The 23,656-nt window shown below is 53.4% G+C and overlaps 2 protein-coding genes across 19 annotated transcripts; one reads left to right on the plus strand and one right to left on the minus strand.

Annotated features, from left to right (window-relative positions):
* Positions 1-556: 556 nt before the first annotated feature.
* ELOB (elongin B) lies at positions 557-4,864 on the plus strand. Its single transcript, XM_027961144.3, has 4 exons — positions 557-595; positions 711-845; positions 2,061-2,166; positions 4,477-4,864. Exons 1-4 carry the CDS (start codon positions 593-595, stop codon positions 4,587-4,589), a joined length of 357 nt encoding a protein of 118 aa, XP_027816945.1. The 5' UTR covers positions 557-592; the 3' UTR covers positions 4,590-4,864.
* Positions 4,865-22,966, minus strand: SRRM2 (serine/arginine repetitive matrix 2). Of its 18 annotated transcripts, none has more exons than XM_027961139.2 (15): positions 22,760-22,966; positions 19,390-19,661; positions 18,367-18,474; positions 18,012-18,176; positions 17,770-17,847; positions 17,295-17,357; positions 17,167-17,199; positions 16,898-16,948; positions 16,659-16,751; positions 15,816-16,005; positions 7,970-14,646; positions 6,931-7,215; positions 5,750-5,863; positions 5,507-5,614; positions 4,865-5,429 (listed from the first exon to the last, which is right to left on the minus strand). In XM_027961139.2, exons 2-15 carry the CDS (start codon positions 19,629-19,631, stop codon positions 5,420-5,422), a joined length of 8,217 nt encoding a protein of 2,738 aa, XP_027816940.1. In that variant the 5' UTR covers positions 19,632-19,661; positions 22,760-22,966; the 3' UTR covers positions 4,865-5,419. The 18 variants fall into 18 exon arrangements, with proteins under 18 accessions (XP_027816940.1, XP_027816939.1, XP_060262112.1 ...); XM_027961138.2 differs by having other exon boundaries at positions 5,507-5,617; XM_060406129.1 differs by lacking the exon at positions 19,390-19,661 and having other exon boundaries at positions 5,507-5,617.
* Between the last annotated feature and the right edge of the window lie 690 nt (positions 22,967-23,656).

Consider the following 23,656-nt stretch of genomic DNA (forward strand, 5'->3'; position numbering starts at 1 on the left):
AGTACAGTTTTCTGATACGGTGGCCGAAAGATCCAGAATTTAACACCTCCTCAAAATGGCCACCAGGGAGTCCCATAATCATGAGTCAGACTACCAGGTCTGACTGTGATGAATACAGGTCTATGGCAGCCCAGGTCTCTCTGTGATGCGATTGTCTTGACGCCGCGATGACCAAGACATATCATTCATACATTCTCCTTGGGGCGTGAGGCACCCTACACTTGCGAACTTCAGCCCCGTATTCCCTGCAAGAAGGATAGACCTGCGCCCAGGCCTCCGCGTGACTGCATCAACACGGGGACCTCGCCTTTGCCACAACCAAGATGGCTCCACCGCCCACAGTCCCTCCCGCGCTCGCTCCCCGCCCGACTCCCACCGCCTCCATCACTCCGCCAACCGGCCCCGCCCGCACCACGGCGCCAAGATGGCGGCCAGCCGCTCAGTCGGAGCGCCCCCTTGGCGAATTACTTAAAATGGCGGCACGGGGCGGGGCCGTCGGGCGCGGGGCACGCTGGGGCCGGCGCGCGGGCTGCCGGGAACGGGGCGGAGCGCGGCCGCGCCGGCGCGTCGAGGGGGAGAGGCAGCCGCCGCGATGGTGAGCGGGTGCGGGGGGAGGGGCGCCGGGCCGGGGCCGGGGCCGGGGGCGGCGGGGGTGCGGGGCCGCGCGGGGGGGCCCCGGCTCCGCGCTCACGCTGGCCCGCCGCCCCCAGGACGTGTTCCTCATGATCCGGCGCCACAAGACCACCATCTTCACGGACGCCAAGGAGTCGAGCACCGTGTTCGAGCTGAAGCGCATCGTCGAGGGTATCCTCAAGCGGCCGCCGGATGAGCAGCGGCTGTACAAGGTGCGGTCCCGTAGGTTCCAGGCGCTCGGGGGCTGCAGGCGCCGGTGGGCGCACGGCGGCAGCGTCGTTGATGTAAACATCGGCGACCAGCCGCCGCGGGCCGGAACTCCCCCGCGTAGGGCCGTTGCTCGAACTCGGGGAGGTGAAGCCCCGATAGCGCTCGCTGCACCGGGGTTCTCCATCAGGAGGGCGTGAGCGGCTCGCGCCAGACCCTATGCTGAGCGCCGAGGGCCGGCGTCTCATCTCATTCCTACAGCGGTCCCCCTGCGCCGTTCCGGCTCTTGACTTCCTAGCTCGGCCATGGAGAAAACTGAGGCTCGGAGGTGGCCACTTGACCAACCCAAGGTCGTTGGCAGAGTTAGGATTCCAGCCGTGATGCTCTTAATCCTCTGAAAGCCTATCACTCGCCCCTCGGCCCAGACACTCCTTAATGTAAAGAAACGGAGGGTTTTGAGATGAGTCAGGTCCCACCACTTCTTCCCTCAACAACTGTTTATTACTCCCCAGCTTAATGGTGATGTTCTAAAAGCCCCGCGCCCTACCCCCTTTCCCCTTACAAACCAATCGCAGTTATTCAGCCAGGATCGCTCGGGGTTTGGCGTTTTGGGGCAATCCAGTGTCGTCCCCTCTTTGAAGTCTGGCAGCAAGAGGTCGCTCACCTAAGTGCATTGATCTGCTTCTGCCTGGAAACTGATCTTTTGCTCCACTCCCTCTGTCTATAAAGGCTTTTTTTCCCTTATCTACTGGATTTCTGTGATAAGGACCCTTCCTGCTGCCTGAGTTCCTTCCACTGTGTAGCCTTTGCTCATTGAAGCCTCTTGGCTGCCCTATGAGTTAGGAATTCCAATAACTTCTATTTTACAGATAAGAAAACTTCACATCAAAAAGAAGAAACTGTTTGTCCAAGGTGGTAGAGCTGGGGTGCAACCAGAGCTACCTGTGGCCAGATTGGTTAACTGGCACTTGGAATCGCATTCACCTAGAGTTAATGGGTGGGGTGGGGAGCAGGGGAGATTCCAGAGCCCTATCCTGGAAGATTCTGATATGGAAAGTCTTGGCTGTAGCCCTGGAAACTTACTCTGGGGTGGTTCTGGGCCCTACTGGGGCTGTGTCTCTTCCCTCTTCTGACTTTCAATGTAGGTCTTGACCAGAGAAGTCTTTGTGACTTGCCTCTCCTGGGGCCTCTCCTGAGACCCTGCCATCCTCTATCCTCAGGACGACCAGCTTCTGGACGACGGCAAGACATTGGGCGAGTGTGGCTTCACCAGCCAGACAGCACGGCCTCAGGCCCCCGCCACTGTGGGGCTAGCCTTCAGGGCAGGTGAGAGGGGCAGTGACAGGGTGGAAATGGCCAGTGAAAGGGGTGTTCAGGGAGCCTGCAGTTGTTCCTCCAAGCCTCTTAAACCCTGTCTCCCCGTCCGTACACCATCCAAGCAGGCAATGGATAGTGTGAAGCAATGTGAAGGATGTAAGATGCTTGTGGAAACTGAAGCCCATTTCTTGGAAGATTCAAAGATCCTTAGTCACAGTACTGGCTTACATTTAGAGGACTAAGGGCCTGGCCCTGCAGTCTGCATCTTATTTCCATTGTCCAGTCCAGTCCTCTGGCTAGCCCTGAGGGGCAAGCACTGCCATTCCCGTTTGTGAGCTTTGGATGTCCAGTCTTGCTGGCAGTCACGTGGGGACCCCCCAGTCCAGATGCAGGCTGCCGGGACCTTGTTTGAGCTGGGTGCCATGCCGCCTGCTGTCTCCATGGTGCATTTCTGTACTGGGCAGACTTTTATTAGGATCATTTTAAGGATGAGTGAGCTGAGCCTGCAGAGGTTAGAATGGATTCTGCCCTTTCTTGCCCTCAGAGCCGGTACTCTCCTCAACCACGTGCCACCCTGACCAAGGCTTAGATACCTGAATGGTGGGGGTGGTTTGTGTTGCTCCAGTGTCTCTCTTTTTCTCAAGAAAAAGATTTAAATTTTATCCTTTGTCTCTCTGAAAATTTGAACAGAGGTTATAGGGTCTTTTCACATCTGTAGACTCGGGGGCTGGTGAATTTGGATGAAGTTACAAGTTCATTTTTGTAGCTTGTAAGAAATCTTAGCTAGGGCTCAGGAGGGAGCATATGGCCTCAGTTAACTTTAGCCTCACAAATATCCTGTTCTGAGGACAAAGCAAGTGAAGAAGCCTCAGCAGCTATGTCCTTGGACAGCTACATCATGCCCCGTGCCTCCCAGACTGGTGTGGTCTCCAAAAAGGAGTATGATGCCAGGACCAGCCTCACAGTGAGGGGGTGAGCCCTCGTGCACCCAGGCCCCACGAGTGCTCAGGAAAAGGCAGTTCTAGGGGCCTTTATGTGGGTTCCCTTGAGTCTCAGTGATGGGCAGGCAGGTGCGGTGCTCTCTAAAGGTGTTCTCTGAGGCAGGTAGGGGAGGGCTGAAAGTACATATATTCTTCCTAAGCTAGGCCAGGCTGCAAGTATCTGCATGTATCCAAGAGAAAGTATCTGTTCCTCTGATTTGAACAAAGGCACTCTACGGACTGGCAGCACCTCAGCCATCTTGCAGGTGAACACTGTCACAGAGCAGTGAGGTGATTGGTTTTCCCCATGACCCCCAGTTGTGACATACGTTGTGGTGACTGCACCTTGGGTGGCAGCACCTCAGGTATGGAACAGCCATTTTGATGAGGGCTGTGCTGTGGACTGAAGACAGGCTGCTTCTACTCACAAAAGTGCACTTCTGGGCTGGCGGGGGGCAGTGTTGTTTCCTTGTGTAGAGAGTGGTCTCCCCACCCCACCAAAGTGGCTGCTTAGGTAGGGAGGTGTGGTAAGTGTCCGATGTTAAATGGCACCTTTCAGACCATTTCCAAAGAATGGGGAGAGGTGGTAAGAGACTCAGATTGTGTCTTGGAAGATGAATTGGTTATTAGGCTGGGGGTTATTAGGCTGGGCCGGGTGTCTTTAGCACTGCTGACGTTGGGGCTGGATGATTCTGGGGGAGGTTGTCTTCTGCACCGCAGCCATGTTTAGCATCGCCAGCTCCTGGTAGGTTGTCTCTCCACTAGAGGCCAGTTTCAGCTGAGTAGGGAGCCTAATTGGTTGAGATCCTGAGCCAGGTGGAGAGGTTTTTCATGCAGAAGAAAAAGTGCGGTTCATTTTGCTGTGCTGAGGTCACAGCAAGAACAAGACAGGGAAAGCTTCCTGGGACCCGCTGTTCCTAGTAGAGCAGTGGCCATGAGAAACAGAGCATTCCCAATTGGTGGTTGTGTGTCCTGGGCGCTGGGAACATTGAAGGACTGTATAGGGTGCCTGGGGAAGGTTTCTCTGAAGAGGGAAGAGGTGGTATCTGAATGCCCTTGGGTGCCTGGAGGCAGCAGCCATTCTAAGTGGCAGAGGGCAAGGCAAGAAAAAGTTTGATGTGGGAACATGGGGAGCATAGGAAACATGAGGAGCAATATGTCTTGATGCGAAGCAGGGAGAAGTGTGAAGGGAATGGAGGAGATTGTAGGTGGATGCAGATAAACCCGGAGGCTCATTCAGGGAGACAGAGTAAGGATGAGGGCCCCCCGCATGGCCAGGCTGGGGGAGGGCAGCGGAGGCCACCCCAACTCCAGCGAGGCCCCCTTTCCTCTCCCCTAGATGAGGCATTCGAGGCCCTGCGCATCGAGCCCTTCTCCAGCCCACCTGAGCTGCCGGACGTGATGAAGCCACAGGACTCAGGAAGCAGCGCCAACGAACAGGCTGTGCAGTGAGAGGCCTCCCCAAACTGTCCCCCCTTAATAAAAGATTTGGGCGTCCATCTGGTTGCTGCCTCTTTCTGCACCCTCTCCTGTGTCAGGCGTGCCCCTTCCTGGTGTGTGGCCCACCCTCAGCCTCTTCCAGCCCAGCCTTCTCAGCCTGGGGACAGAAAGGTCTTCCGCTTTGTTTCTTCAGGGCAGCACCCCCCTTGGGGGCAGGGGACACAGCCAGAAAGCAAAGGCAGCTCCTCTCCTAGCCCTCCCACCCCCAATAAAGTTTGTAGACCCAATTCCTGCATTTCTCATTTTTATTTGACAGAAAAAGTTGCTCTTGCTGTACAGATTTTAAAAAACCAAAATGCCTTTAAGAAACGTGAAGAAAAGTTGGGGGGAGGGGCCACAACCTCACTGGGAGGCCAAGAGGAGCCAACTGATTTCAACTCCCCTTCCTTCTGGGTGTAACTCACACAGGTCTGCTAGTTCCAAACCATCATCCCCCCCAGGAACTCGGGGTTCAAGGGGGGCAGTGCCTCCGAAGTCCTTTCTGAGTCAAAACCTGGGAGTCCCAAACCGTATCCTCCCCTCCCACAAATCCCATTCTCATTCCCAACCCACCCCAAACCCCCCAAAACATGTGAACCAGGAAAAACTCACAGAGATTAACATTTCACAGAACAAAGAAAAAAAGGAGGGAGGGAAATAAGGGAGCCCTCCCCAACGGGATGCTGCCAGGGTTGGGGGGGAGGGCAGACAAGGACCCCTTTCCCCCAGCTCTGTTGGGAAAAAAGGAGGGCACGCCCCGCAGCTCCAGAACTTGGGGCAGGATGGAATTCCCCTGAAAGGATTCACGGAGACCTGAAACAGAGGAGAGTCATCAACGCAGAGGCCCAGGCAGCCCCACGGCCCAGCCCCAGAGTGTGACAAGGACTCACCTTGAGGAGCGGTGCCGCACGGGGCGGGGGCTGGGCGTCTCCTTCCTGCGCTTGTGACCCGGGGAGCGGCTGTCCCCACGCTGGCTTCTCCGGGAACCCCGCTCGCTGCTGCTGCAATGGAGAACCGTCATGAGACCACACACAGCACACCACCAACACCTGGTACCCTGGAACCTGAAAACTTCATTCTGCAGGAATCAGCTGCTAGAGCGGGCTATCGCAGGAGAGCAGTGGCAACTGTACCTCTGCTGGTCCCGCGGCGAGGGCTGGGGTGAGGGGCGGCGGCGCTCAGCAGGCGAGTAGCTGAGGGACCGGGAATCCCGGAGGGAGTCTATTGGCTTCCGGGGGCTGCGGGACCTGGGGATCAGAGCAGGTCGCCATAGTGCCTCACTCTTCCAAACTCAGCAGCCAACACTCAGGACCACCTCCACCCCACCCCAGGTCCTGACCGCCAAACCTCATACCACACAGGGCCAACCTCAGACCCACCTTCATCTGCTCACTCACCCATCCGCCCGCACACCATCCACCGAGTCCCCCAACAGGCGGGGCACGGGGTGCAGCGGGGGACGCAAAGATAAAGACAGTCCCTGCCCTTGGAGGGACTCAGTCTGATGGTGAAGGGAGGCCAAGGGAGGCTCGCTGTGCCCCATGTGTGGGAAGCAGCCCCACAGTTGTACACAGGATGTACACGGGGTCTGGGGACCCAGGGGAGGGAAGACAAGGGCAGGGCAGGGAAGGGGCAGGGCAGTCTTCTCGAAGGTGCTGTTTGAGCGGAGTCTTGCAGAACGAGGAGTTCACCAGGCGGACAAGGGAATTCCAGGCAGGAGGAACAGCATGTCCAAAGGCATGGGGTTCTCCTTAGACTGCAAGGCGCTGTTGAGTGTGGCTGGAGCACAGGGCATGTGTGGGGGCGGGCAGGAGAGGAGAACACAGGGCAGGCAAGGCCAGTTGGTGAAGAGCCTCACACGCCATTCCCGCAGAGGTGGGGCTTTTTCCTGCAGGCCACAGGGCGTCCCGGAAGGATTTGTGGAGTGAAGGGAGTAACCAGATGTGCGGTTTTAGAAAGATCCCTCTGGCTACGTGTGGAAGAGAATGGCGTGGAGGCAGGGAGACAGGGAAGAGGCTGTGGACAGAGTCGGGAGAAGATGACGGTGGCCAGACCAGAGCCCTGGTAACAGTAACAGGCTGACTTAAAAACTAGAATCCCTCAGACCTGGGACCAGGTTGTATGTCACGGGCAGGGAGAGGAAGGAACCTAGGACTCCCCAGTTCTGGCTCACGCACCCGCTTGGATGGCGCAGCCCTCCGCCAGCACAGGGCACAAGAGGAGCAGGCAGGGAGAGGAGAGCCCAACTCCTCCTGTACGAGCAGACACACCCAGGGTCACACCCCACCCTTGTGTCCAGCAAGGCAGCACTCACCTCCGCTCACCAGGGGGTGGCTTCTTGGGGCTTGCAGGTTTGGGCAAGGCCTGAGGGCCAGGCTTAGCAGGGGAGGGGGAGGAAGAAGTAGAGGAGGAGGAGGAGGAGGAGGATGAGGAGGAGGAAGAGGAGGAGGAGGAAGAGGAGGAGGAGGAGGAGGAGGAAGAGGAGGAGGAGGAGCTGGAACTGGAGCTGCTAGAACGCCTCTTCCGCTTGGCTGGGGCTGGCTCCTGAGGACGGCCCTCTCGAACAGCCTCCTTGGGGGCTGGGGCAGGGCTGGGGACCCTGTGGGAGAATAAAGTGTCACGTGGAGACGAGCTGCCCCAGCCCCAACCCTACCTTCCTTGGCCTGGAGGAACGGCAGTGGGGGAGGGGTGCTGAGGAAGGCCCTGGGAGCTCTCCGAGCCGAGAGCTGAGCCTGAGCTGGGAGCCTGTGAGCGCATTCTCTGGAGAGCGTGGCCCCAGCCGACCCAACCTCTGCTAACACAAGCAACAGGCTGGGGCCCGCAGCAAAAGGGATCAAGGTTAAACCTCAAGAATGTCCCTGAAGGAGGAATAAGGCCCCTGGGCTCAGGTGTGGAAGCCGAGCTGGGTGGTCTCCGTCCACGGAGAGGAGAGCCGCAGCTTGGGGAGGCCACCGTGTGTGCGGGTTGGCTGGGGGAGGGGCCGTCCTGCCTGGAGGCAGGGAGAGGGATAGGATGACCTCTGAAGATCCTTCCAGCCCAGGGAGTTCCTCTTGAGGTCTAACTGCCATCCCTCCTGCTGTAAAATTAAGTCCATTTCCTCTAGTTCTGTCCTCTGTAGAGACGGAAAACTTATCATTATCCTCTAGAGAATTAACCTTCGGAGACTTTTACCTGTCCCATCCCTCCCCCCGTTAACCCCCACCCCAGCATTCTCTTCTACCCCCAACTTAAGGGTCAGGGTCCCATACCTCCTCTCAAAGAGCAAAGAACCTCTGGACAGGGATTCTCCCTCCCCACTCCCACCAACCATCCCTGAAGCCTTCCCCGTACAAGACTTCTACGAGTCCCCTCACCTCTTCAGTGCTACCTCAGGTTGCGCAGGAAGGCTAGAGCCCTCCGAGTCACTAGAGCTGGAGCCAGAGGAGGAGGAGGAGGAGGACGAGGACGACGACGAGGACGACGAGGAGCTGGAGGACGAGGAGGACGAGGAACTCCGCCGCTCCTTGGCTGGCTGCAGGGCAGCCAGTGTGGAAGGCTGCTGGGCCCCCGCACAGGCGGGTGGTTCCCCGCCCTCTGAGTGGGACACCTCGGGGACAGGGCCAGAGAGCATGCCATTGTGGTCACCAGCAGAGGACGTGGTCTTTGCCACCGTCCCGGAGGAAAGGGACTGAGACCCCGCTACAGGGGTGGTCTGGGCAAGCAAAGATCGAGATTGGTCAGAAAAAGCAGATGGCACAGGGGACCTAGGCCGATCCTGAGCTGGAGGAAGAGCAGACTGTGAGGGAGCCTGGACCATTCTAGAAGCAGGAGAGGGAGCCCGCTCAGAGGTCACTCTAGACTGGCTTGGGGCAGATGGCGGGGTTCTGGAGCCTGGGCCCCCTGGTGGGGTTCTGGACCTGGCTCGGTCAAGGAGTGGTGGTGAGGTTCTCCCACTAACACGCTCATAAGCAGAGAGGGGCACCCTGGGGCTGGTGAGGTTTGCACCAGACAAGGCTGGAGCCATTCTAGCACTAGTGAGGTTTGCAGGGGCCAAGGCTGGAGGGGTTCTTGAGCTGGCGATATTCACAGGTGCTGTGGCATGTGCAGACCTAGGACCCACCAGGTTTGCAGGGGCTGGAGCCTGGGGTGCTCTGGAGCTGGACGGATAGTTTGCAGCAGTTGGAGCTGTGCCAGAACCCGTGAGACTCAGAGCTGCCAAAGCAGCGGGGGTTCTGGCTCCTGCTAGGTTCACAGCTGGGGCTGTGGGAGTACGAGGGTCAGCGAGGTTCACAGCCGAAGGTGCCACCGCTGTTCTGGGGCTGGCCAAGTTCATGGCTGCTGCTGCAGCTGGTGTTCTGGAGTCAGCCAGGTTGACTGCTGAGGGGAGGGCAGGTGTCCTGGCACTGGCCAGGTTCATGGCTGCTGCAGAGGCTGCAGGGATCCTGCTGGCAAGACTGGCCGCAGGGGCCGTTCGGAGACTCATGAGAGGCACTGGAGCTGGAACCTGGGACATTCTCGCAGCAAGGCCAGCTGCAGACATGGACGGAGGAGGCCGAGCGGTGCCAAGGCTGATGGCCGTCAGAGCAAGTGCAATTCTTGACTGAGCATGGTTTTCAGGTACAGATGCTCTTGGGTGATCAGGAATTCGGGGACCTGGACCATCCATCATGGAACCGCCAGCTTGCTGCAGGACAGACATGGGTGTTCTGGAGCTGCCGAGGGGCTCAAGTACTCCAGGTGACCTACAGCGGTCAAGAGGAGTTGGTGACATGCTAGGACGGCTGAAGCAGCCCATTCTGGAGCTATTGAGAGCTACAGGAGGTGTCCGAGAACCAGAATGGTTTCTTGTTGCTGGAGGAGTAGCAGAACGTGATCGATCGGAACTGCTTCCAGAGGCAGAACGTCTGCGGATGGCCGGAGGAGATCTTGTTAAGGACCGTTTGCCCCGAGTTGTTCGTGGAGTACGGGATCGGGAACGGCGGCGAATAGCAAGTGGCGAGCGACTTCGAGAGCGCTTGCGTGGCAGCAATGGGGTTCGAGACCTGGAGCGGCGCCGAATAGCTGGAGGAGTTCGGGACCTAGATCGGCGGCGTGTCACTGGAGAGGTTCGAGAGCGAGACCTCCTTCGAGTTACTGGAGAAGTGCGAGATCGTGATCTCCTTCGGGTGACTGGGGATGTTCTGGATCTCGATCTCCTGCGAGTGATAGGGGAGGTTCGGCTTCGAGATCGCCTTCTGGTTACTGGTGGAGTCCTAGATCTGGACCTTCTTCGAGTCACTGGTGGCGTTCTAGAACGAGAGCGCCGGCGGGTCGGTGTCCTGGACCTTGAACGTCGGCGGGTTACTGGTGGTGTTCTGGACCTAGATCGCCTTCGACTCACAGGCGAAGCTCTTGATCGGGATCTTCGTCTAGTCACTGATGTCCGAGACCTGGATCGTCTCCGACTGACTGGTGAGGTCCGAGACCTGGACCTCCGTCGGCTAACCAGGGGTGTTCTGGACCTGGATCGCCGGTGGGTAGCTGGAGAAGCCCGAGACCTGGAGCGTTTCCACGGTGCTGGTGATGTGCGTGAGCGGGAACGCTTCCGACTGGTTGGGGGCGTCCGAGAGCGACCTCTGCGACGTCGAGAGGAGGTTCTGGAACTCTCCTGCCGAGCAGGAGATCTTGAATGGTAACCAGAGCCTCCCCTCCGACGGCGAGTAACCCGAGACCTCGACCGGCTCCGCTGTCTTCTCCGAGAGGTTGACTGAGATGATCCAGACCTATCCCGACGTCGGGTGGCCCTGGTTTTCTCCCTCCTCGAGCGGGAACGGGACCTCTGGAGCCCACGAGGCTTTGGTGAAGGAGAACGGCCTCTCCTTGAAGCTGTCTTAGTGCGTGGAGAGGATGCTGAACGCCGCCGGCGTGAGGATCTCGACTTTTCAGCTGGCTCTGGGGAAGATACTGAGGGACTTCTTCGGCGTCTTGGGGGCGTTCTAGAGCGGGTCTCTGGTGAAGATGACGCAGAACGGCTCCTACGGGAGAGCCGGGCCTTCCTAGTCACCTCAGGAGATGACCGGGAGCTGCGACGGCGCGGCGGAGTACGAGACTTAGTCTTGGGCTCTGGTGATGACCGAGAGCTTCTTCTAGCAGTTCTGGATTTGGGAGGATGTTCTGGAGAGGACTCAGAACTGCTGCTTCCTTCAGGAGAAGGCCCTCTGCCTTTGCTTGATGAACCTGATCTGCTTCGTCTTGGAAGGACTCGAGGGGCAGGAGCCTTGGGTTCAGGAGAGGAATCAGAACCACTCTGTGCCCTGGGTGCTGCTCTTGGCTTCTCTTTAACCTCAGGGGATGAGCCAGACCTACTACGCCGAGGAGAAGGCCGGGATTTGCTGTCCACCTCCGGAGAAGATCCAGAGTGACTCCTCTGCCTGAGTGGCATTCGTGTATTAGCTTTAGAATCTGGAGAAGAGTCTGACTCACTTCTCTCCTGAGGGGATGCACTGGGTTTCCCATCGAGTTCCTGAGAAGATCCAGACCGACGTCTCTGCCCAAGAGGTGTCCTAGCCACAGTCTTCTGTTCAACTGATGACTCTGACCCACTTCTCTCTCTCTGGGGGGTAAGACACTTATTGTTGAGCTCCGGGGAAGATGGAGAACGACTCCTTGGCCTAGGGGTCTGAGGCAAAGCTTTTGGTTCTGGAGAGGAATCACATTCACTTCTCCCCCTGGATGGTGTTCTAGGTATATCTTTCATTCCGGGAGATGACCCAGATAGGCTGTGCCTGGAGGGAGTCCCAGATCCATCTCTAAGTCCTGGGGAAGACCCAGACCTGCTTCTCCTTGAGGGAGTTCTGGGTAAGCCATCTTTCAGTTCAGGAGAAGACGCAGAACTACTTCTTTCCCTTGAAGGGGTTCTGGGTATAGCTTCAAGCACTGGTGAAGACACACTCTGGTTTGAAGACATTCCTGCTTTTTCCACCACATCTGGGGATAACTCAGAGCTGCTGTGTCTGGAGGACCTTGTTGATTGTTCTTTCACATCTAGAGATGGATCTGTCTCTAGCTGATTAGGAAAAGGTCCATTCAAATCTTTACCCTCAGGAGAAAATCCAGTATTCATTTCTGCAACAGGGCCTCCTGAGTTTCTAAATTCTAAAGGTGATCCAAAGCTATTCTCCCTGGGGGGAGAGTTTGACAGTTCTTTATGTTCTGGAGAAAAGTGTGGCCCGCTCCAAGCTGGGGCCATTGCAGGGACTTCTTCCGAAGAAGCCTGCAACTGGCTTTGGTCAAGAGTCAAAGGTACAGCAGGCATTTCTATTTCTGGAGATGATTCAACATTACTTCCAGCAATCTCTTTAAGTTCTGGAGACAAATGCGGCAGGACTTGGTTTGATGATTCTTCAGATTTCTCTACTACCTCCATTAATTCTTCATCTTGGCTTGGCTTAACTAATGTAGAACTTTGGTCTTTTGTATCTGGAGATGACCTAACACCACCTTTTTCCCTTGATGGAGTTCTAGGGGTATCTCTGAGTACTGGTGAGGACTCAGGCCTATTCTGCACTGGAGGAGGACTCAATTTGTCTCTTGGTCTTGGAGGTGATGCACTAACATCCTCTTGCAGGAATAAGCCAGTTTTTTCTTTTGATTCGGAAGGCTCTAATCTGCTCTGTCCCAGAAGAGATTTAGAGTCTATGGCAGGATATGAGAAAGAGTCGGACTGGGACCTGCTCTGTTCTGGAGATATTTCAGACTTCAGCCTAGGACTTGCTGACAATTCACCTCTTGTTGGAGATCTGGGTGCCAGCTCAGCGACTGGAGATGAGGGCCTAGAGCAGCTGCCCTTAGGAGGTGTTTGAGATTTGCTCTGCAGATATGGAGATTCAGAATGACTTGGTCTCATTTCTGGGCTTGAAGTACCAGATCTGGAGTCTGGTGAAGTTGGAGATTGTCCTTTCTGTTGCAGAAATGAGGGTGGCGTGCTAGACTTGCCTCCTGGACAGAGGGAGAAGGATTCAGAGCAACTTTGTGCTAGTGAATCTTTAGACTTCTCTTGGGAACATGGGGACTTTGATCCAAGATTATGCCCTGGTGGAGTCTGGGGCTTTGCTTTGGGGCACGGCGAAGTAGACCCTGAGTGACTCTGTCTTGGTGGTGTCCCAGGTTTCACTTTGGTATCTGGAGAGGAAGATCTAGAATGACTGTGTCTTTGCAACAATCTAGATTCTGTCTTAGAGCATGGAGACACTGATCTGCTTTGCCTTGGAGGTGTTTTAGATGTCATCCTACTAGGACTTGGAGAAGAGAAGCCAGAATGGCTTTGGACTGGTGATGTTATTGCCTTCACTTTGGGTTGTGGAGATGACGACCCAGATCGGCTCCGTCTTGGAGGTGTGCCAGATTTCACCCTAGAAGGAGAAGACCCAGAGCAACTGTGTCTTGAAGGGGTCCTAGACTTCACCTCAGGGTCAGGTGATGATTCAGAACGGCTCCGTCTCTGTGGCGTTGCAGACTCTTCATTTACCTGGGGACTTGTTACGGACCCTTGCCTTGGTGGTGTTCCAGACTTTGCTTTAGGTTGAGGAGATGAACTGGAATGACTTTGCCTTGATGGTGTTTTAGATTTCTGATTACCAGGCGGAGAAGAACCAGAGCGACTTCGTCTCAGTGGCGTTCTAGATTTAGCTTTGCGTTGGGATGATCCAGAACGACTGCGCCTTGGTGGTGTCTGAGACTTTTGTTTTGGGCATGGAGAGGACTCTGAAAGGCTTCGCCTCACAGACAAACGGGATTTTGCTTTGGACCTTGGTGAAGAGAGAGACCTGCTCCGCCTAGAAGAAAGCCGCGATTTCTTCATTTCTGGACTTGAGTTGGACCTGCTCCTTCTCTGGGATGTGCGGGATTTGTTCTTCCGCTCTGATGATGAGCCAGACCTGCCCCTTCTTTGTGGTGTTCTAGAGTGAGATCTTCCCCGTCTAACTAGGCTTCTACTACGGGATCTTCCCCGTCTTGCTGGTGTCCTAGACTGAGATCTCCCTCTCCTGTTTGGGGTTCTAGAGCGTGACCGGCCACTTCGTCTAGTTGGTGTTCTAGAGCGTGACCGCCCACTTCGTCTTGCTGGTGTTCTAGAGCGTGAGCGCCCACGCCTGGCTGGGGTTCTGGAACGTGACCTGCCACTTCTCCTGGCTGGTGATCTACTACGAGACCTCCGTCGTACAGGTGATCGGGTCCTAGATCTGCGCCTTGCAGGTGTTCTAGACCGAGACCTGCCTCTCCGGGCAGGTGTTCTAGATCGTGACCTCCGCCTGGCAGGTGTTCTAGATCGTGACCTCCGCCTCGCGGGTGTTCTAGACCGAGACCTGCCTCTCCGGGCAGGTGTTCTAGAACGAGATCTACCCCTAGTTGCAGGGGATCTAGAGTGTGACCTGCCTCGTCTTGCTGATCTAGACCTGCCTCTTCTCTGTGTATTTCTGCTCCTGGACCAGCCTGGTCGCTGAGGAGACCTAGAGCGGCCACGTCGCTGGGGGCTTCTAGATCGTCCCCACCTCTGTGCAGAACGTGACCTACGCCACTGAGGTGACCGGGACCGAGAATGACCTCTCTTGGTAGGGGTTCGAGACCGAGACCGCCCCCTCTTATTGGTGGTAGGACTACGGGACCTCCCCACCCTACGGGAAGGAGTATGAGAATGTGACTTAGCCCGTTTTGCTCGGCCATGAGAGCGACTCTTGGATGCAGGAGAGGAACTCTCTCGGCGGGACCCAGGAGCTGGTGCCGGTTTAGGGCTTTCAGGGGAAGAGCTGGCATGCCGAGAAACTTTGGTAGGTTGAGGGGATGGTGGGCAGCTCTCTGAAGAAGATTGGGGAGGTTTCTCAGGAGACTTAGGTGGTGAATGACCCTGGGCTGGAGAAGCCTCAGAAGGGGGGTTCACTGGCTCCTGACTTAAGGGGGTTGTTGCAAGGGGTTGTGGGGAGCCGCCATGTTGCTCAGCAAGGAGCAGAGTGGGAGCCGGTGGTTCTGGCCCTGTGTTGCTCCTTTCCGGAGAGGGACTAGGTCGAACTGCAGATTTCTAAGAGTGGAAAAGAGGGTAGGGGTAGGGATAATGTAAGCACCAAAACTTCCTATCATCTGTAAGGTCTCAACACCCCTTCCAATGAAATACCTTTTCCTCACCACAGGCAGTCACGTTCATTCAATAATCACACAGTACAAAATACAGTTAAAAACATATGAAAATAGAGTCTATAATAATCTCAAATCTTCTAATCTAGAAAAAACAATGCAATCTAATGTACTATTAGTTCACAACAACCACTGTAACATGCTGAATGCAGAAGAGTATTTTTAAATGTAAAGATAAAGCAGTTTCCCAAAGTGACTGACTTCACCCTTAAAAAATAACCACATTAAAAGGAAAAAAAACTGAAAACATGGCATGTGAACAACAAAAACTAGGATAAAGTATAGGAAAACACAGAAAAAGAGACCAAGTTATAAAAACCTTAAAACATAAGCCAAGAGAAATAGGAAGTAAATTATGTTTCTGAGGTGATCGAACTTGCAGTTTGGAAAATCAACTCTGGAGAACATGAAAAATAACAGGAGAGCTACAACTTTATCAAAGAGCAATTAAAAATATATTGTGATGATAGAAATAAGAAAACATGATTAGGGTCTGAATTAGAATAGCAAGTATAAACAGAGAAGGAAATGGCAACCCACTCCAGTGTTCGTGCCTGGAGAATCCCAGGGACGGCGGAGCCTGGTGGGCTGCTGCCTATGGGGTTGCACAGAGTCGAGAGTCAGACACAACTGAAGCGACTCAGCAGCAGCAAGTATAAAAGAAAAGGTATGGAAAAGATTTCCGAAAGTAGTTTTCAGACTGCAAGCAGCAACTCAGCAGACTGAGAAGTTTTAGTAAGCCACAACCAGCATTTAATGAAATAAATACTAGATACACAGAATAGTAAATGGCTAGTAAGTGTAAAGAAAATTTTTTGTTCCAAGTTTTATCTTACATTTACAAACAGAACAGTAAGGTAAAACCTATTTATTATTATCTAGTGAAGTTTGAAAATCACAATTCTAAATGATTTGCAGATGCAAAAAAGAACTTTATGAATACCAAGAGACAAATCAGAAACCAAAACTTGATCTTACTTTTTCCTTAACTTTGAACAGCTATCCTGAATCCACAGCCTTGCAACCCCAAGAACATCCATTAATTCAGGAACATACCTCCTTCTTGTCTTTGTCTTCACTGGGACTGCTAGGCTGCTTTGTAGAAGGCTCCGGACTAGGCTGCCCTATGCTGGTAGTACCTGGTTCCCTGGGAGGTACATCTCCCTCCCCTCGATGCCCCAAAGCAGGTGAAGGACTTTGTCCAGCCAAGGCAGTTGTATGGGTTTTAGCTGCAGCACTTCGAGACCTGAGAGAGGTAATTAAGGACGGGAAGAGAGAAAGAAAATCAGTTCAGGAGAGAACAGAAAACCCCCTCCCCAGCTCCCATCTACCTTTCCTGACTATAACCCTCCTCCAAAAAACCTTCTCTCACTCACAAGATTCAAATTACTCATACTGAAATTCAGGTCCAGTTCATTTTGCTCCTTCTCTTCTCAACATCAATCCCCCAAAAATATTCTCCCTCTACCCCTTCATATTTACCTCCCCCAAACCTCCCAGAACCCTCCACCCAGTCCATTCCCTACCCGCTTCATTCACAACTCACCTCTGAGCCCACCTCCTTCAGGAAGCCTTCCCCGATTAAGGAAGCCAGGGTAAGGATTCCTTCCTCCCCCAGACACCACGAACAACCACCACCCCCCCTATTCTGGCAGTCCATATATATCAGAACAAAACAAAAAACAAAATAAATAAAATAAACAAAAACAAAAAAAAAAGAGAAGGGGAAATGTATATGTCTGTCCATCCTGTTGCTTTAGCCTGTCAGCTCCTAGAGGGCAGGGACCGTGTCTTCCGAATGGTCTGTGCAGCGCCTAGCACACCGTGGGCGCTCAATAAATATTAAATTGATTAACCCACAAGTCCCTCTCCCTCCCTTCCTCCTGGACCACCCCTTACCGACTGCGGGAAGTATCTGAAGAAGAAGCAGAATCAGCAGAAGTTGAACGGTGGGCCCGTCGGCTCTTGGGGGCTGGAGTTGTACTTCGAGATCTGAAGAAAGACCAAGATCACAGCTCAGGGCACTGTCACAGGTCTACAAGGTTCCCCTTATCCATCCCTCAACCTTCTACTGGACTGCCCTATTCCCAAGTGGCACTCATCTACTCATTAAGCAAATTTCCCTCTAATTTACTCACCGCTTCCGCTTCTTGTCCTTAGATTTACGTTTGCTCTTCGGAGTAGGAGACCTGGGAAATAAGGCAAGATTATTTAAAATAAAAATCATTTTTAAAGAAAAAGACCGCCAAAAGTAGAAAGGGAAGAATTGTTATTCAGGAGAATCAACAGCAAGAAATCAAGGAACTGAGCTTTAAGGAGAAAAAAAAAAGGCAAACAAAGCCATCAGGTAGCAATGGCTCATCACTCCATGTGCCACTGTCCTCCCTCTGCCACAAAGAGCGCTTACCTATGCTTCCTTTTCTTGGATTCAGATTCTGACCTATGGATAAAAGATAAATAAATAAAACATAAACCATTATCTATGCCTGAACTCACTAAGCTTCTCCCATCACTCCATGTACTCCCACCTCATACCTGTGCTTCTTCTTCTTAGAACTCTTCTTCCTCTCTCGTCGAGGAGAGCTGCTCTCTGACCTGCTAAACATGGGTTCAGAAACAGGGTCATTCAGCTTGCCTCCTTCCCTGGCCCACCCTACATACGATCCATCCTCAGAAGGCTGCACAGAACAACTCCAACAGCACCTATGTGCCAGATCTACACCCAGAACTTTACTCTCTAAGCAGCATAAGTACCTATAACAACAAACCTCAAAAGAGAGTACAGTACCAAAATTCTCATCAGTCCTGCAGAGCTACATAATCAACCCTTCCCACTGAAGCAGCAAACATATTTTTTCTCTCAGCTGAGACCTGAATGGTAACTCCTCTTCCCTGACTTTCCTGACAACTCCCTCCTGCTTCCTAGAAATAGAAATTTTCTATTTCCAAGGAGAAAAAGCCTGACAGGTGCGGTCCTCTGGCTACTAAAATAACTTTCCAACTAACTTACCGTCCTCTATCTTTCTTCTTTTTCTTCTTCTTTTGCTTTGGTGTTGGTGAACGAGAACTGCTAGACTCCCGGACAAGGCTGAGTGAAAATGAAAAGAAGCAAAGATGGGTGCTAAGATGGATTTTCTGAGACATTTCAACTTCAGAACAAAATCTGAAGAATATGAAAGAAATAATCCACACACAAAAAATGGAGCAAAGCACTTAGAATTAGGAAGAGAAACTGACACTAATCTCATGTACCTGTAAGGTTTGGGAGGCTCAGGAGCTGGTTGTTTAGCTTCCCGAGCACGACGCTGGGGATCAAAAGAGCTGCCATCCACATAGGAATCACTGATGCCAAAGGCAGCTCGGAGTCGCTCATTCTTCTTCTCATTCAATTCTGCCAACTGGTGAGTCTCAGTTACCCTAGAGGAGAAAAAGTCAAAGGTCTAAAGGAGATAGACAACAAAACGCAGAGCCATATTCACACAATTGCAGGCATGGACCAAACAGCCATGAGAAAAGGCAGACAAGAGCAGGGAGAATGTCCACAGTAAGGAGAGAAAACAGCAAAAGCAGAAGAGAGTCCAGAGAAAATGGAGAGGGAAACACTCACGCTGGCCTCTGCCCTGGGTTCTCCTCCTTCCCCCCAGGGTTCACATCCTTCTCCAGCAACATGAGTCGAAAGGTCGCCACTTTTTCCTGAATTTGCTGTTCCTCGTACCTGAAGAACAAAAGCCTTCAGGGTTAGAGCCTGACCAGACACTCTCCCCAGACCTGGGTTTACAATTCCCTCGTTCCCAGCAGGACCCCTTCCCTTTCCATGCACACATTAAATGTTTCACTCACTGTCACCCAAAGGGCCCTCCTATCAAATTCTGCTCTTTTCCTGTAATCTTTCTTCCCTCCACTGACTACACCCTCTAGAACAGTGGATTTTAAACATGCTACACTCCAGGGCCAAAAGAGGAAAGTTAAGCAGGCAGAGTTCCAAGTGTTCCTCCCCAACTTCAATCAACATGAACAGGTCTTTCATTTCATGGGATTCTGAAGTAACGTGCATTGTTAAAAAAACAAAACAAAAAAACAAAAACAAAAACAGGGGGGACGCCACTGCTGAAGTTTGAAAACCACTGCTCTAAAAGGTTTTCTGCCTGAACATGCTCGTTTTCCACAAATTTCACTTCCCTACCCAACTCATGATCCCCTTTATCCAGGTGTTATTCCAATTTCCTGTCTTCCTTTGCTACTCTCCAAGGCCTCGACCCTCACATCCATTCACCTTCCTTTTCTCTACCAATGACGACAACATATCAGCTTACCAAGCTCTTGTGTCTTGCCTAGTCTGCTTCCCCACCTCTCCCTTAAAGCATGTTTTTCTCAATGGCCCCTCTCTTTCCCCCTGTGCCTTCATCTAAATAATTCAGACTCCCTCAGGCTCCCTTTTATGTTCCAGACACAGGTTCCACTTTGAACTGCCCCTCAACTCCTTTCAATTTGCTAGCTTCTTTACCACCTCCCCTCCTACAACTCACTCCTCTCCAGGCCTCTTTCAACTTGCCCAACACTCCCTACAGCCCACCTAACTCCCCAGCTCTGCACTCGCTGGGTATGTGGCTCTCCCCCAGACCTCCCTCACCCCTGCTCCTCCATCATCTCCTCCAGCTCGAGGCATCGCAGCTCCACGCGCCGCTTGCGCTCGTGGTCCAGGATGTCAGGATTAGGCCGCTTCACCAGGGCAGCCTCCAGGCGCCGCAGTTCCTCCTCTCCCTTGTAGTCAGGCCGCTCACCCCGGCGGCCCCGCACCAGGGACAGGTTGCGCTGGACGTAGCCGTTGGTGCCGCTGCCCCGGGGCGTCGGCAGCCCGATCCCGTTGTACATGGCCCCGTGCCCGGGGGGGCACCACCGCTCCTGAGGGGGAGCGGGGAGACACGGGTCAGGCCCCTGGCCCCAAACTAGCCACTCACCACCACCCAAATCCCTGCTCTTCTTCAACCCTACTTCAACAGGTCTCTCCACACTAAACCTCCTTTGGCTGCATAATCCTCCTGGTCTCCTAAACAAACCCTTCCTTCATCCTTCCCTCACTTTCTACCAAATCAAGACCAGCTCTTACAGTCTTTACCCTCAGTGTGCAAGAGCCACTTCTGTTTGTACCTAGCTTTTCCTTACCCACCCCCAAAGATCCCATTTCTCCCAAATTTCTCCACACTATCCCTTTATTCTACTTTGAACCCAATATGCACAAGTGATATCTTTACCAACTACTCTGATTCCTTGGCAACTGACTGAGGCCTCCAAACAGGGCACAACAAACACCAACAAAAAATAAAAACAGAGAGAGAGAGAGAGAGATCTGTGGCACACAAGGGCCTGCAGTCAAGTCTAGAGTCTTCCAAGAACTGACCTAGGCATTTCAGGCTAGCTACCCTGAACGTAGCCAGAAATTATGACTACAAATTGACTCGAGAACCCCTTGATATCCAAAAGGAGGCCTAACCTAAAAGGCCAGCACGCACTACAGAAACACATGAAGCCTGGATACATAATCCTCATATACATCATCTCTCAGGTAAGAGGCATATCAACTATCCTGACTGATATGTTATTTCTTCAATTTCCTTCCCAATAGGATTTCTCACATGGTTTGTGGCTCACCCAAGTCTCCCTAGCTCCTACGAAAAGATTGCGTTTCCAACTCAAACTCTCTATGTATCAAAGCAGTCTCCTCTAGTCCAACTGTTCCCCATACCTTCTCTACATCCTTTCCCTACACTTAGTCACAAAAACCCCACTCTTTCTCCCTCACCTTCATTAAAGTCAAACTGCTGACTTTAACAGTCCCTTCATTACCTTACTGCCTAGTTTTTCTCATCCAGCCCCACATGACTCTGAAGAAACCCTCAAATGCTAGTTTTTTTCTGATTAGGTTTCTTGACTACACAGACTATTCCTTTCTCCTGCTCTATGTACTTTTTTTTTCCTCCAACTCCTCCTGTCCAAGATAGTTTCACAAAGGAAATGTGTGAGTGAAAAGGACCCCAGGAAAAGAACCCAAGGAACAAAGTTGAGATATTAGTGAAGGCAGAAGAAAAAAAACACAGAACTGGATAAAAAGAAAAGTTCCATTTAAAATACTCTGGAAGAAACATAAACACCTGGGAAAATGTACCAACCTCCCCCTTTACAGGTAGATGTTGAATGAAAAGAAGACAGCTCAACTCTAGAACAGTTTGGTACCCCTTCCCCCCCAACTCTAAGGCTGGGTCCCTACCCAATCCCAGTTGCAGACTCTAGAGATCTGAAAACAAAACAAAAAAATAACCATATTGGGGTAAAGGATGATGCTAAATCTAGGAAAGGCAAGTGGAACTGTGTGAAACGAAAAATTTCTTTATAGTACAAGAAATCTTCCAACCTTCACGTTTACTTTCTCAAAATTTCTCCTTGCTCTTAAGCTAGATTTTCTCTGGCTCTCTATACCCTACCTAGTTTCTGCTTCCCTAGCAGAAAGCTTCTGACCTGCAATTAATTTTTCAGTTTAACCATTCACCCACACTTCCATACCACCTCACACAATAATCCTCCCACTCCCTGGAAAAGGATAACCAGCAGCTGCTAAGCAAAGGGTATTCAATCACAACAAACTACTTTTAGAAAATGACCCAGCAAAGAAAACAAACAAAAAACAGAAATACCATGGCATCCAAGACAATGCTCACAAAGGACAGATAGACAGGAGGAGTGTATCGATAATACATATACACAAATCACCAAAACCCAAATGGAGACACTTAAACTAGGATCCACGGACTACGGGCATGCAAAAGTCACCAAAGCTAAAGGCAGATGAAAAGCAAGCTGCAAAAGAAGATAAAAAGCATTTTTCTGTTGGAGAATTATCACATGTTAAACAAGACAAAAGGAGTCTTAAAATTCAGTATTACGACAGTCAAGGAAAGAAACGCAGGAAAAAGGGAGCGGAGAGTGCAGGAAAATGAAACTAATACGTAAGCACATCAAGTTCAGCACTGGGGCACCACAGTAGCTGACGAGGGACTATGGAACCCAGAAAGCTGAAGTACTAGCTCAGTAAGAGAGTGCCTAGATTCAACACACTCAAAAGGAAACACAACACAACTTTAAAAATTTTTGACCCAAAAGATATCTTACATAAGCGTTTGCGTGAAAACCGAGGTCTGGAAGAGTTTTGAGTCAAATTATAATAAAACCCTGCGCTTTCTCCTCAAGAAAGGGCTGGCAGCCGCCTTCCCAGCTTCAACACAACTTTGGAGACCATGAAAAGGTGCAAGAAAAGAAAAGAGCACGTGGTCTGCCTTAACATACCTAGACTGAGTACTTAATTAAAAACAAAAAAAACGTTTTGAATGCTTCGCTTAATACTTCATGGCAGACAGTAACGAATCCAAACTGCCTAAATCGAGGAGATATCTAGTTCAAGACCTTTTTTGCACAGGCTGAGCCGCCAAGACCTATTTTCGGCCTTGAGGGATGGGGGAGGGGGCTGCGCGGCGCCCGGTAGTCTGGGAGGCTCAGGACCAGACCCCAAGCCCCGGGGAGGGACGGACAGGCCGGACGCCGGCGAGGCGCGGGGCAAAGGAGCCGACAGCCGGCCCCCGCCGCCGCAGCCCCCTCCCCGCAAACAAGATGTCGGCAAGGACAGCTGCAACAGGGCCTCGTCGCCGCACGCGTCTGGGAGACGAGAAGCCCGAGTCGCGCGCTACCCACTCCTCGCCGAGAACGCGCGCGAGCCCAAGTGCACTCGGCGGCGCGCGTCGTTGCCATGGGGGAGGGGGAATAAAAGCCCGCGCGCGACAGGAACCGCGGGAGAGGGGGAGGGGAGGCAGGCGAGCGGGGACGTCCGCGCGAGCTAGGGGCGGCGAGCGCGCGTGCGCGCGGCGGCCTGGGCCGTTCTCCGCGCGCTTTGGCCTGGCGCCGGGGCCGCCGCCCCTCCCCCACCCGGCTCGCTCGCTCCCTCACCCTCTCACCCGCCGCCGCCTCCACCCGCCGCCTCCGAGGGGGAGAGGTGCTGCCGCAGATCGAGCTCCTGAGTCCTTCGGGGCCTGGAGCAGCGGCCCTGCCTCGCCGGTCCGCCCGACTCAGCCGACACCGCCGCCTCCTCGCTTCCTCAGGGGCCGCAGCGGGCTCCGACTGCGCCACTCGCACCCCGCCTGGGCCGCGTTGCACGTCAGCACGACCAACTAAACGCGTCAGCACGCAACCGCGCGCGTCGCAAGGCCCGCCGGGAACCGTAGTACGCTCCGCGGCCTTGTGCGCAGGCGCCGAATCAGCACGGGATGTGTAGTTTCTTGAGTCCCGAAGGAGAGTCAACTCTGTTGTCGATGAACTACGATTCCCGTCAGGCAGTTGCGAGGAGGGTCTCGGGAGCGGCCCGGAGGAAGCAACGCATTCCAGGGGGTTTCCGACGGGGAGCAGGAGGACACAGGGCCTAGCGTCGCTAGCCCTCGATCGCTCCCGCCTTCGGCCCAGAGCATGCTGGGAGTTGTAGTTCTAGTGTGGCGTGGAACCCGGAGGTAGCTTCGCTCTCCCCCGCCCCCACGAGGCCGCCATTTTGTCTCCTCATGTTAGGAGGCAATGGGCCCGAGGCCAATAATACCGCTTCCTCCAAGTGACCGCACGCCTCCCGGGGTGAGCCCGGGGGCTGTGCTGCACCTATCATTCCGGACCCAGGAGTACCCGCCCCCCGGACCCTGGGCGGCGGACACCCGGGTTATCCCAGAGCCCAGCTACAGGCCCAGGGCCTGAGCCAAGAGCTGAGCCAGCAGACCGTGGTGTTCGCAGCTTCCATCCGCTGAACCGGGCTGGCTGCCCCTGAGGAATGATTTTTTTTTTTTTTTATGACTGCGAGTAAGGGGCCAGACAGA

The sequence above is a fragment of the Ovis aries genome, chromosome 24 (genome assembly GCF_016772045.2).
Source record: "Ovis aries strain OAR_USU_Benz2616 breed Rambouillet chromosome 24, ARS-UI_Ramb_v3.0, whole genome shotgun sequence".
NCBI lineage: Eukaryota > Metazoa > Chordata > Mammalia > Artiodactyla > Bovidae > Ovis > Ovis aries.

Excerpts from the sequence above, each read along its gene's own strand:
- SRRM2 (XM_042240590.1), bottom strand. The coding sequence starts at position 19,631 with ATGTACAACGGGATCGGGCTGCCGACGCCCCGGGGCAGCGGCACCAAC. Across the intron at positions 16,949-17,166 it reads TCCAAGAAAAGGAAGCATAG|GTCTCCTACTCCGAAGAGCA; the intron begins GTAAGCGCTCTT and ends CTTATTTCCCAG. Across the intron at positions 16,006-16,658 it reads TCAGATACTTCCCGCAGTCG|GTCTCGAAGTGCTGCAGCTA; the intron begins GTAAGGGGTGGT and ends TACCTCTCTCAG.
- ELOB (XM_027961144.3), top strand. Across the intron at positions 846-2,060 it reads ATGAGCAGCGGCTGTACAAG|GACGACCAGCTTCTGGACGA; the intron begins GTGCGGTCCCGT and ends CTCTATCCTCAG. Across the intron at positions 2,167-4,476 it reads GGGGCTAGCCTTCAGGGCAG|ATGAGGCATTCGAGGCCCTG; the intron begins GTGAGAGGGGCA and ends CCTCTCCCCTAG.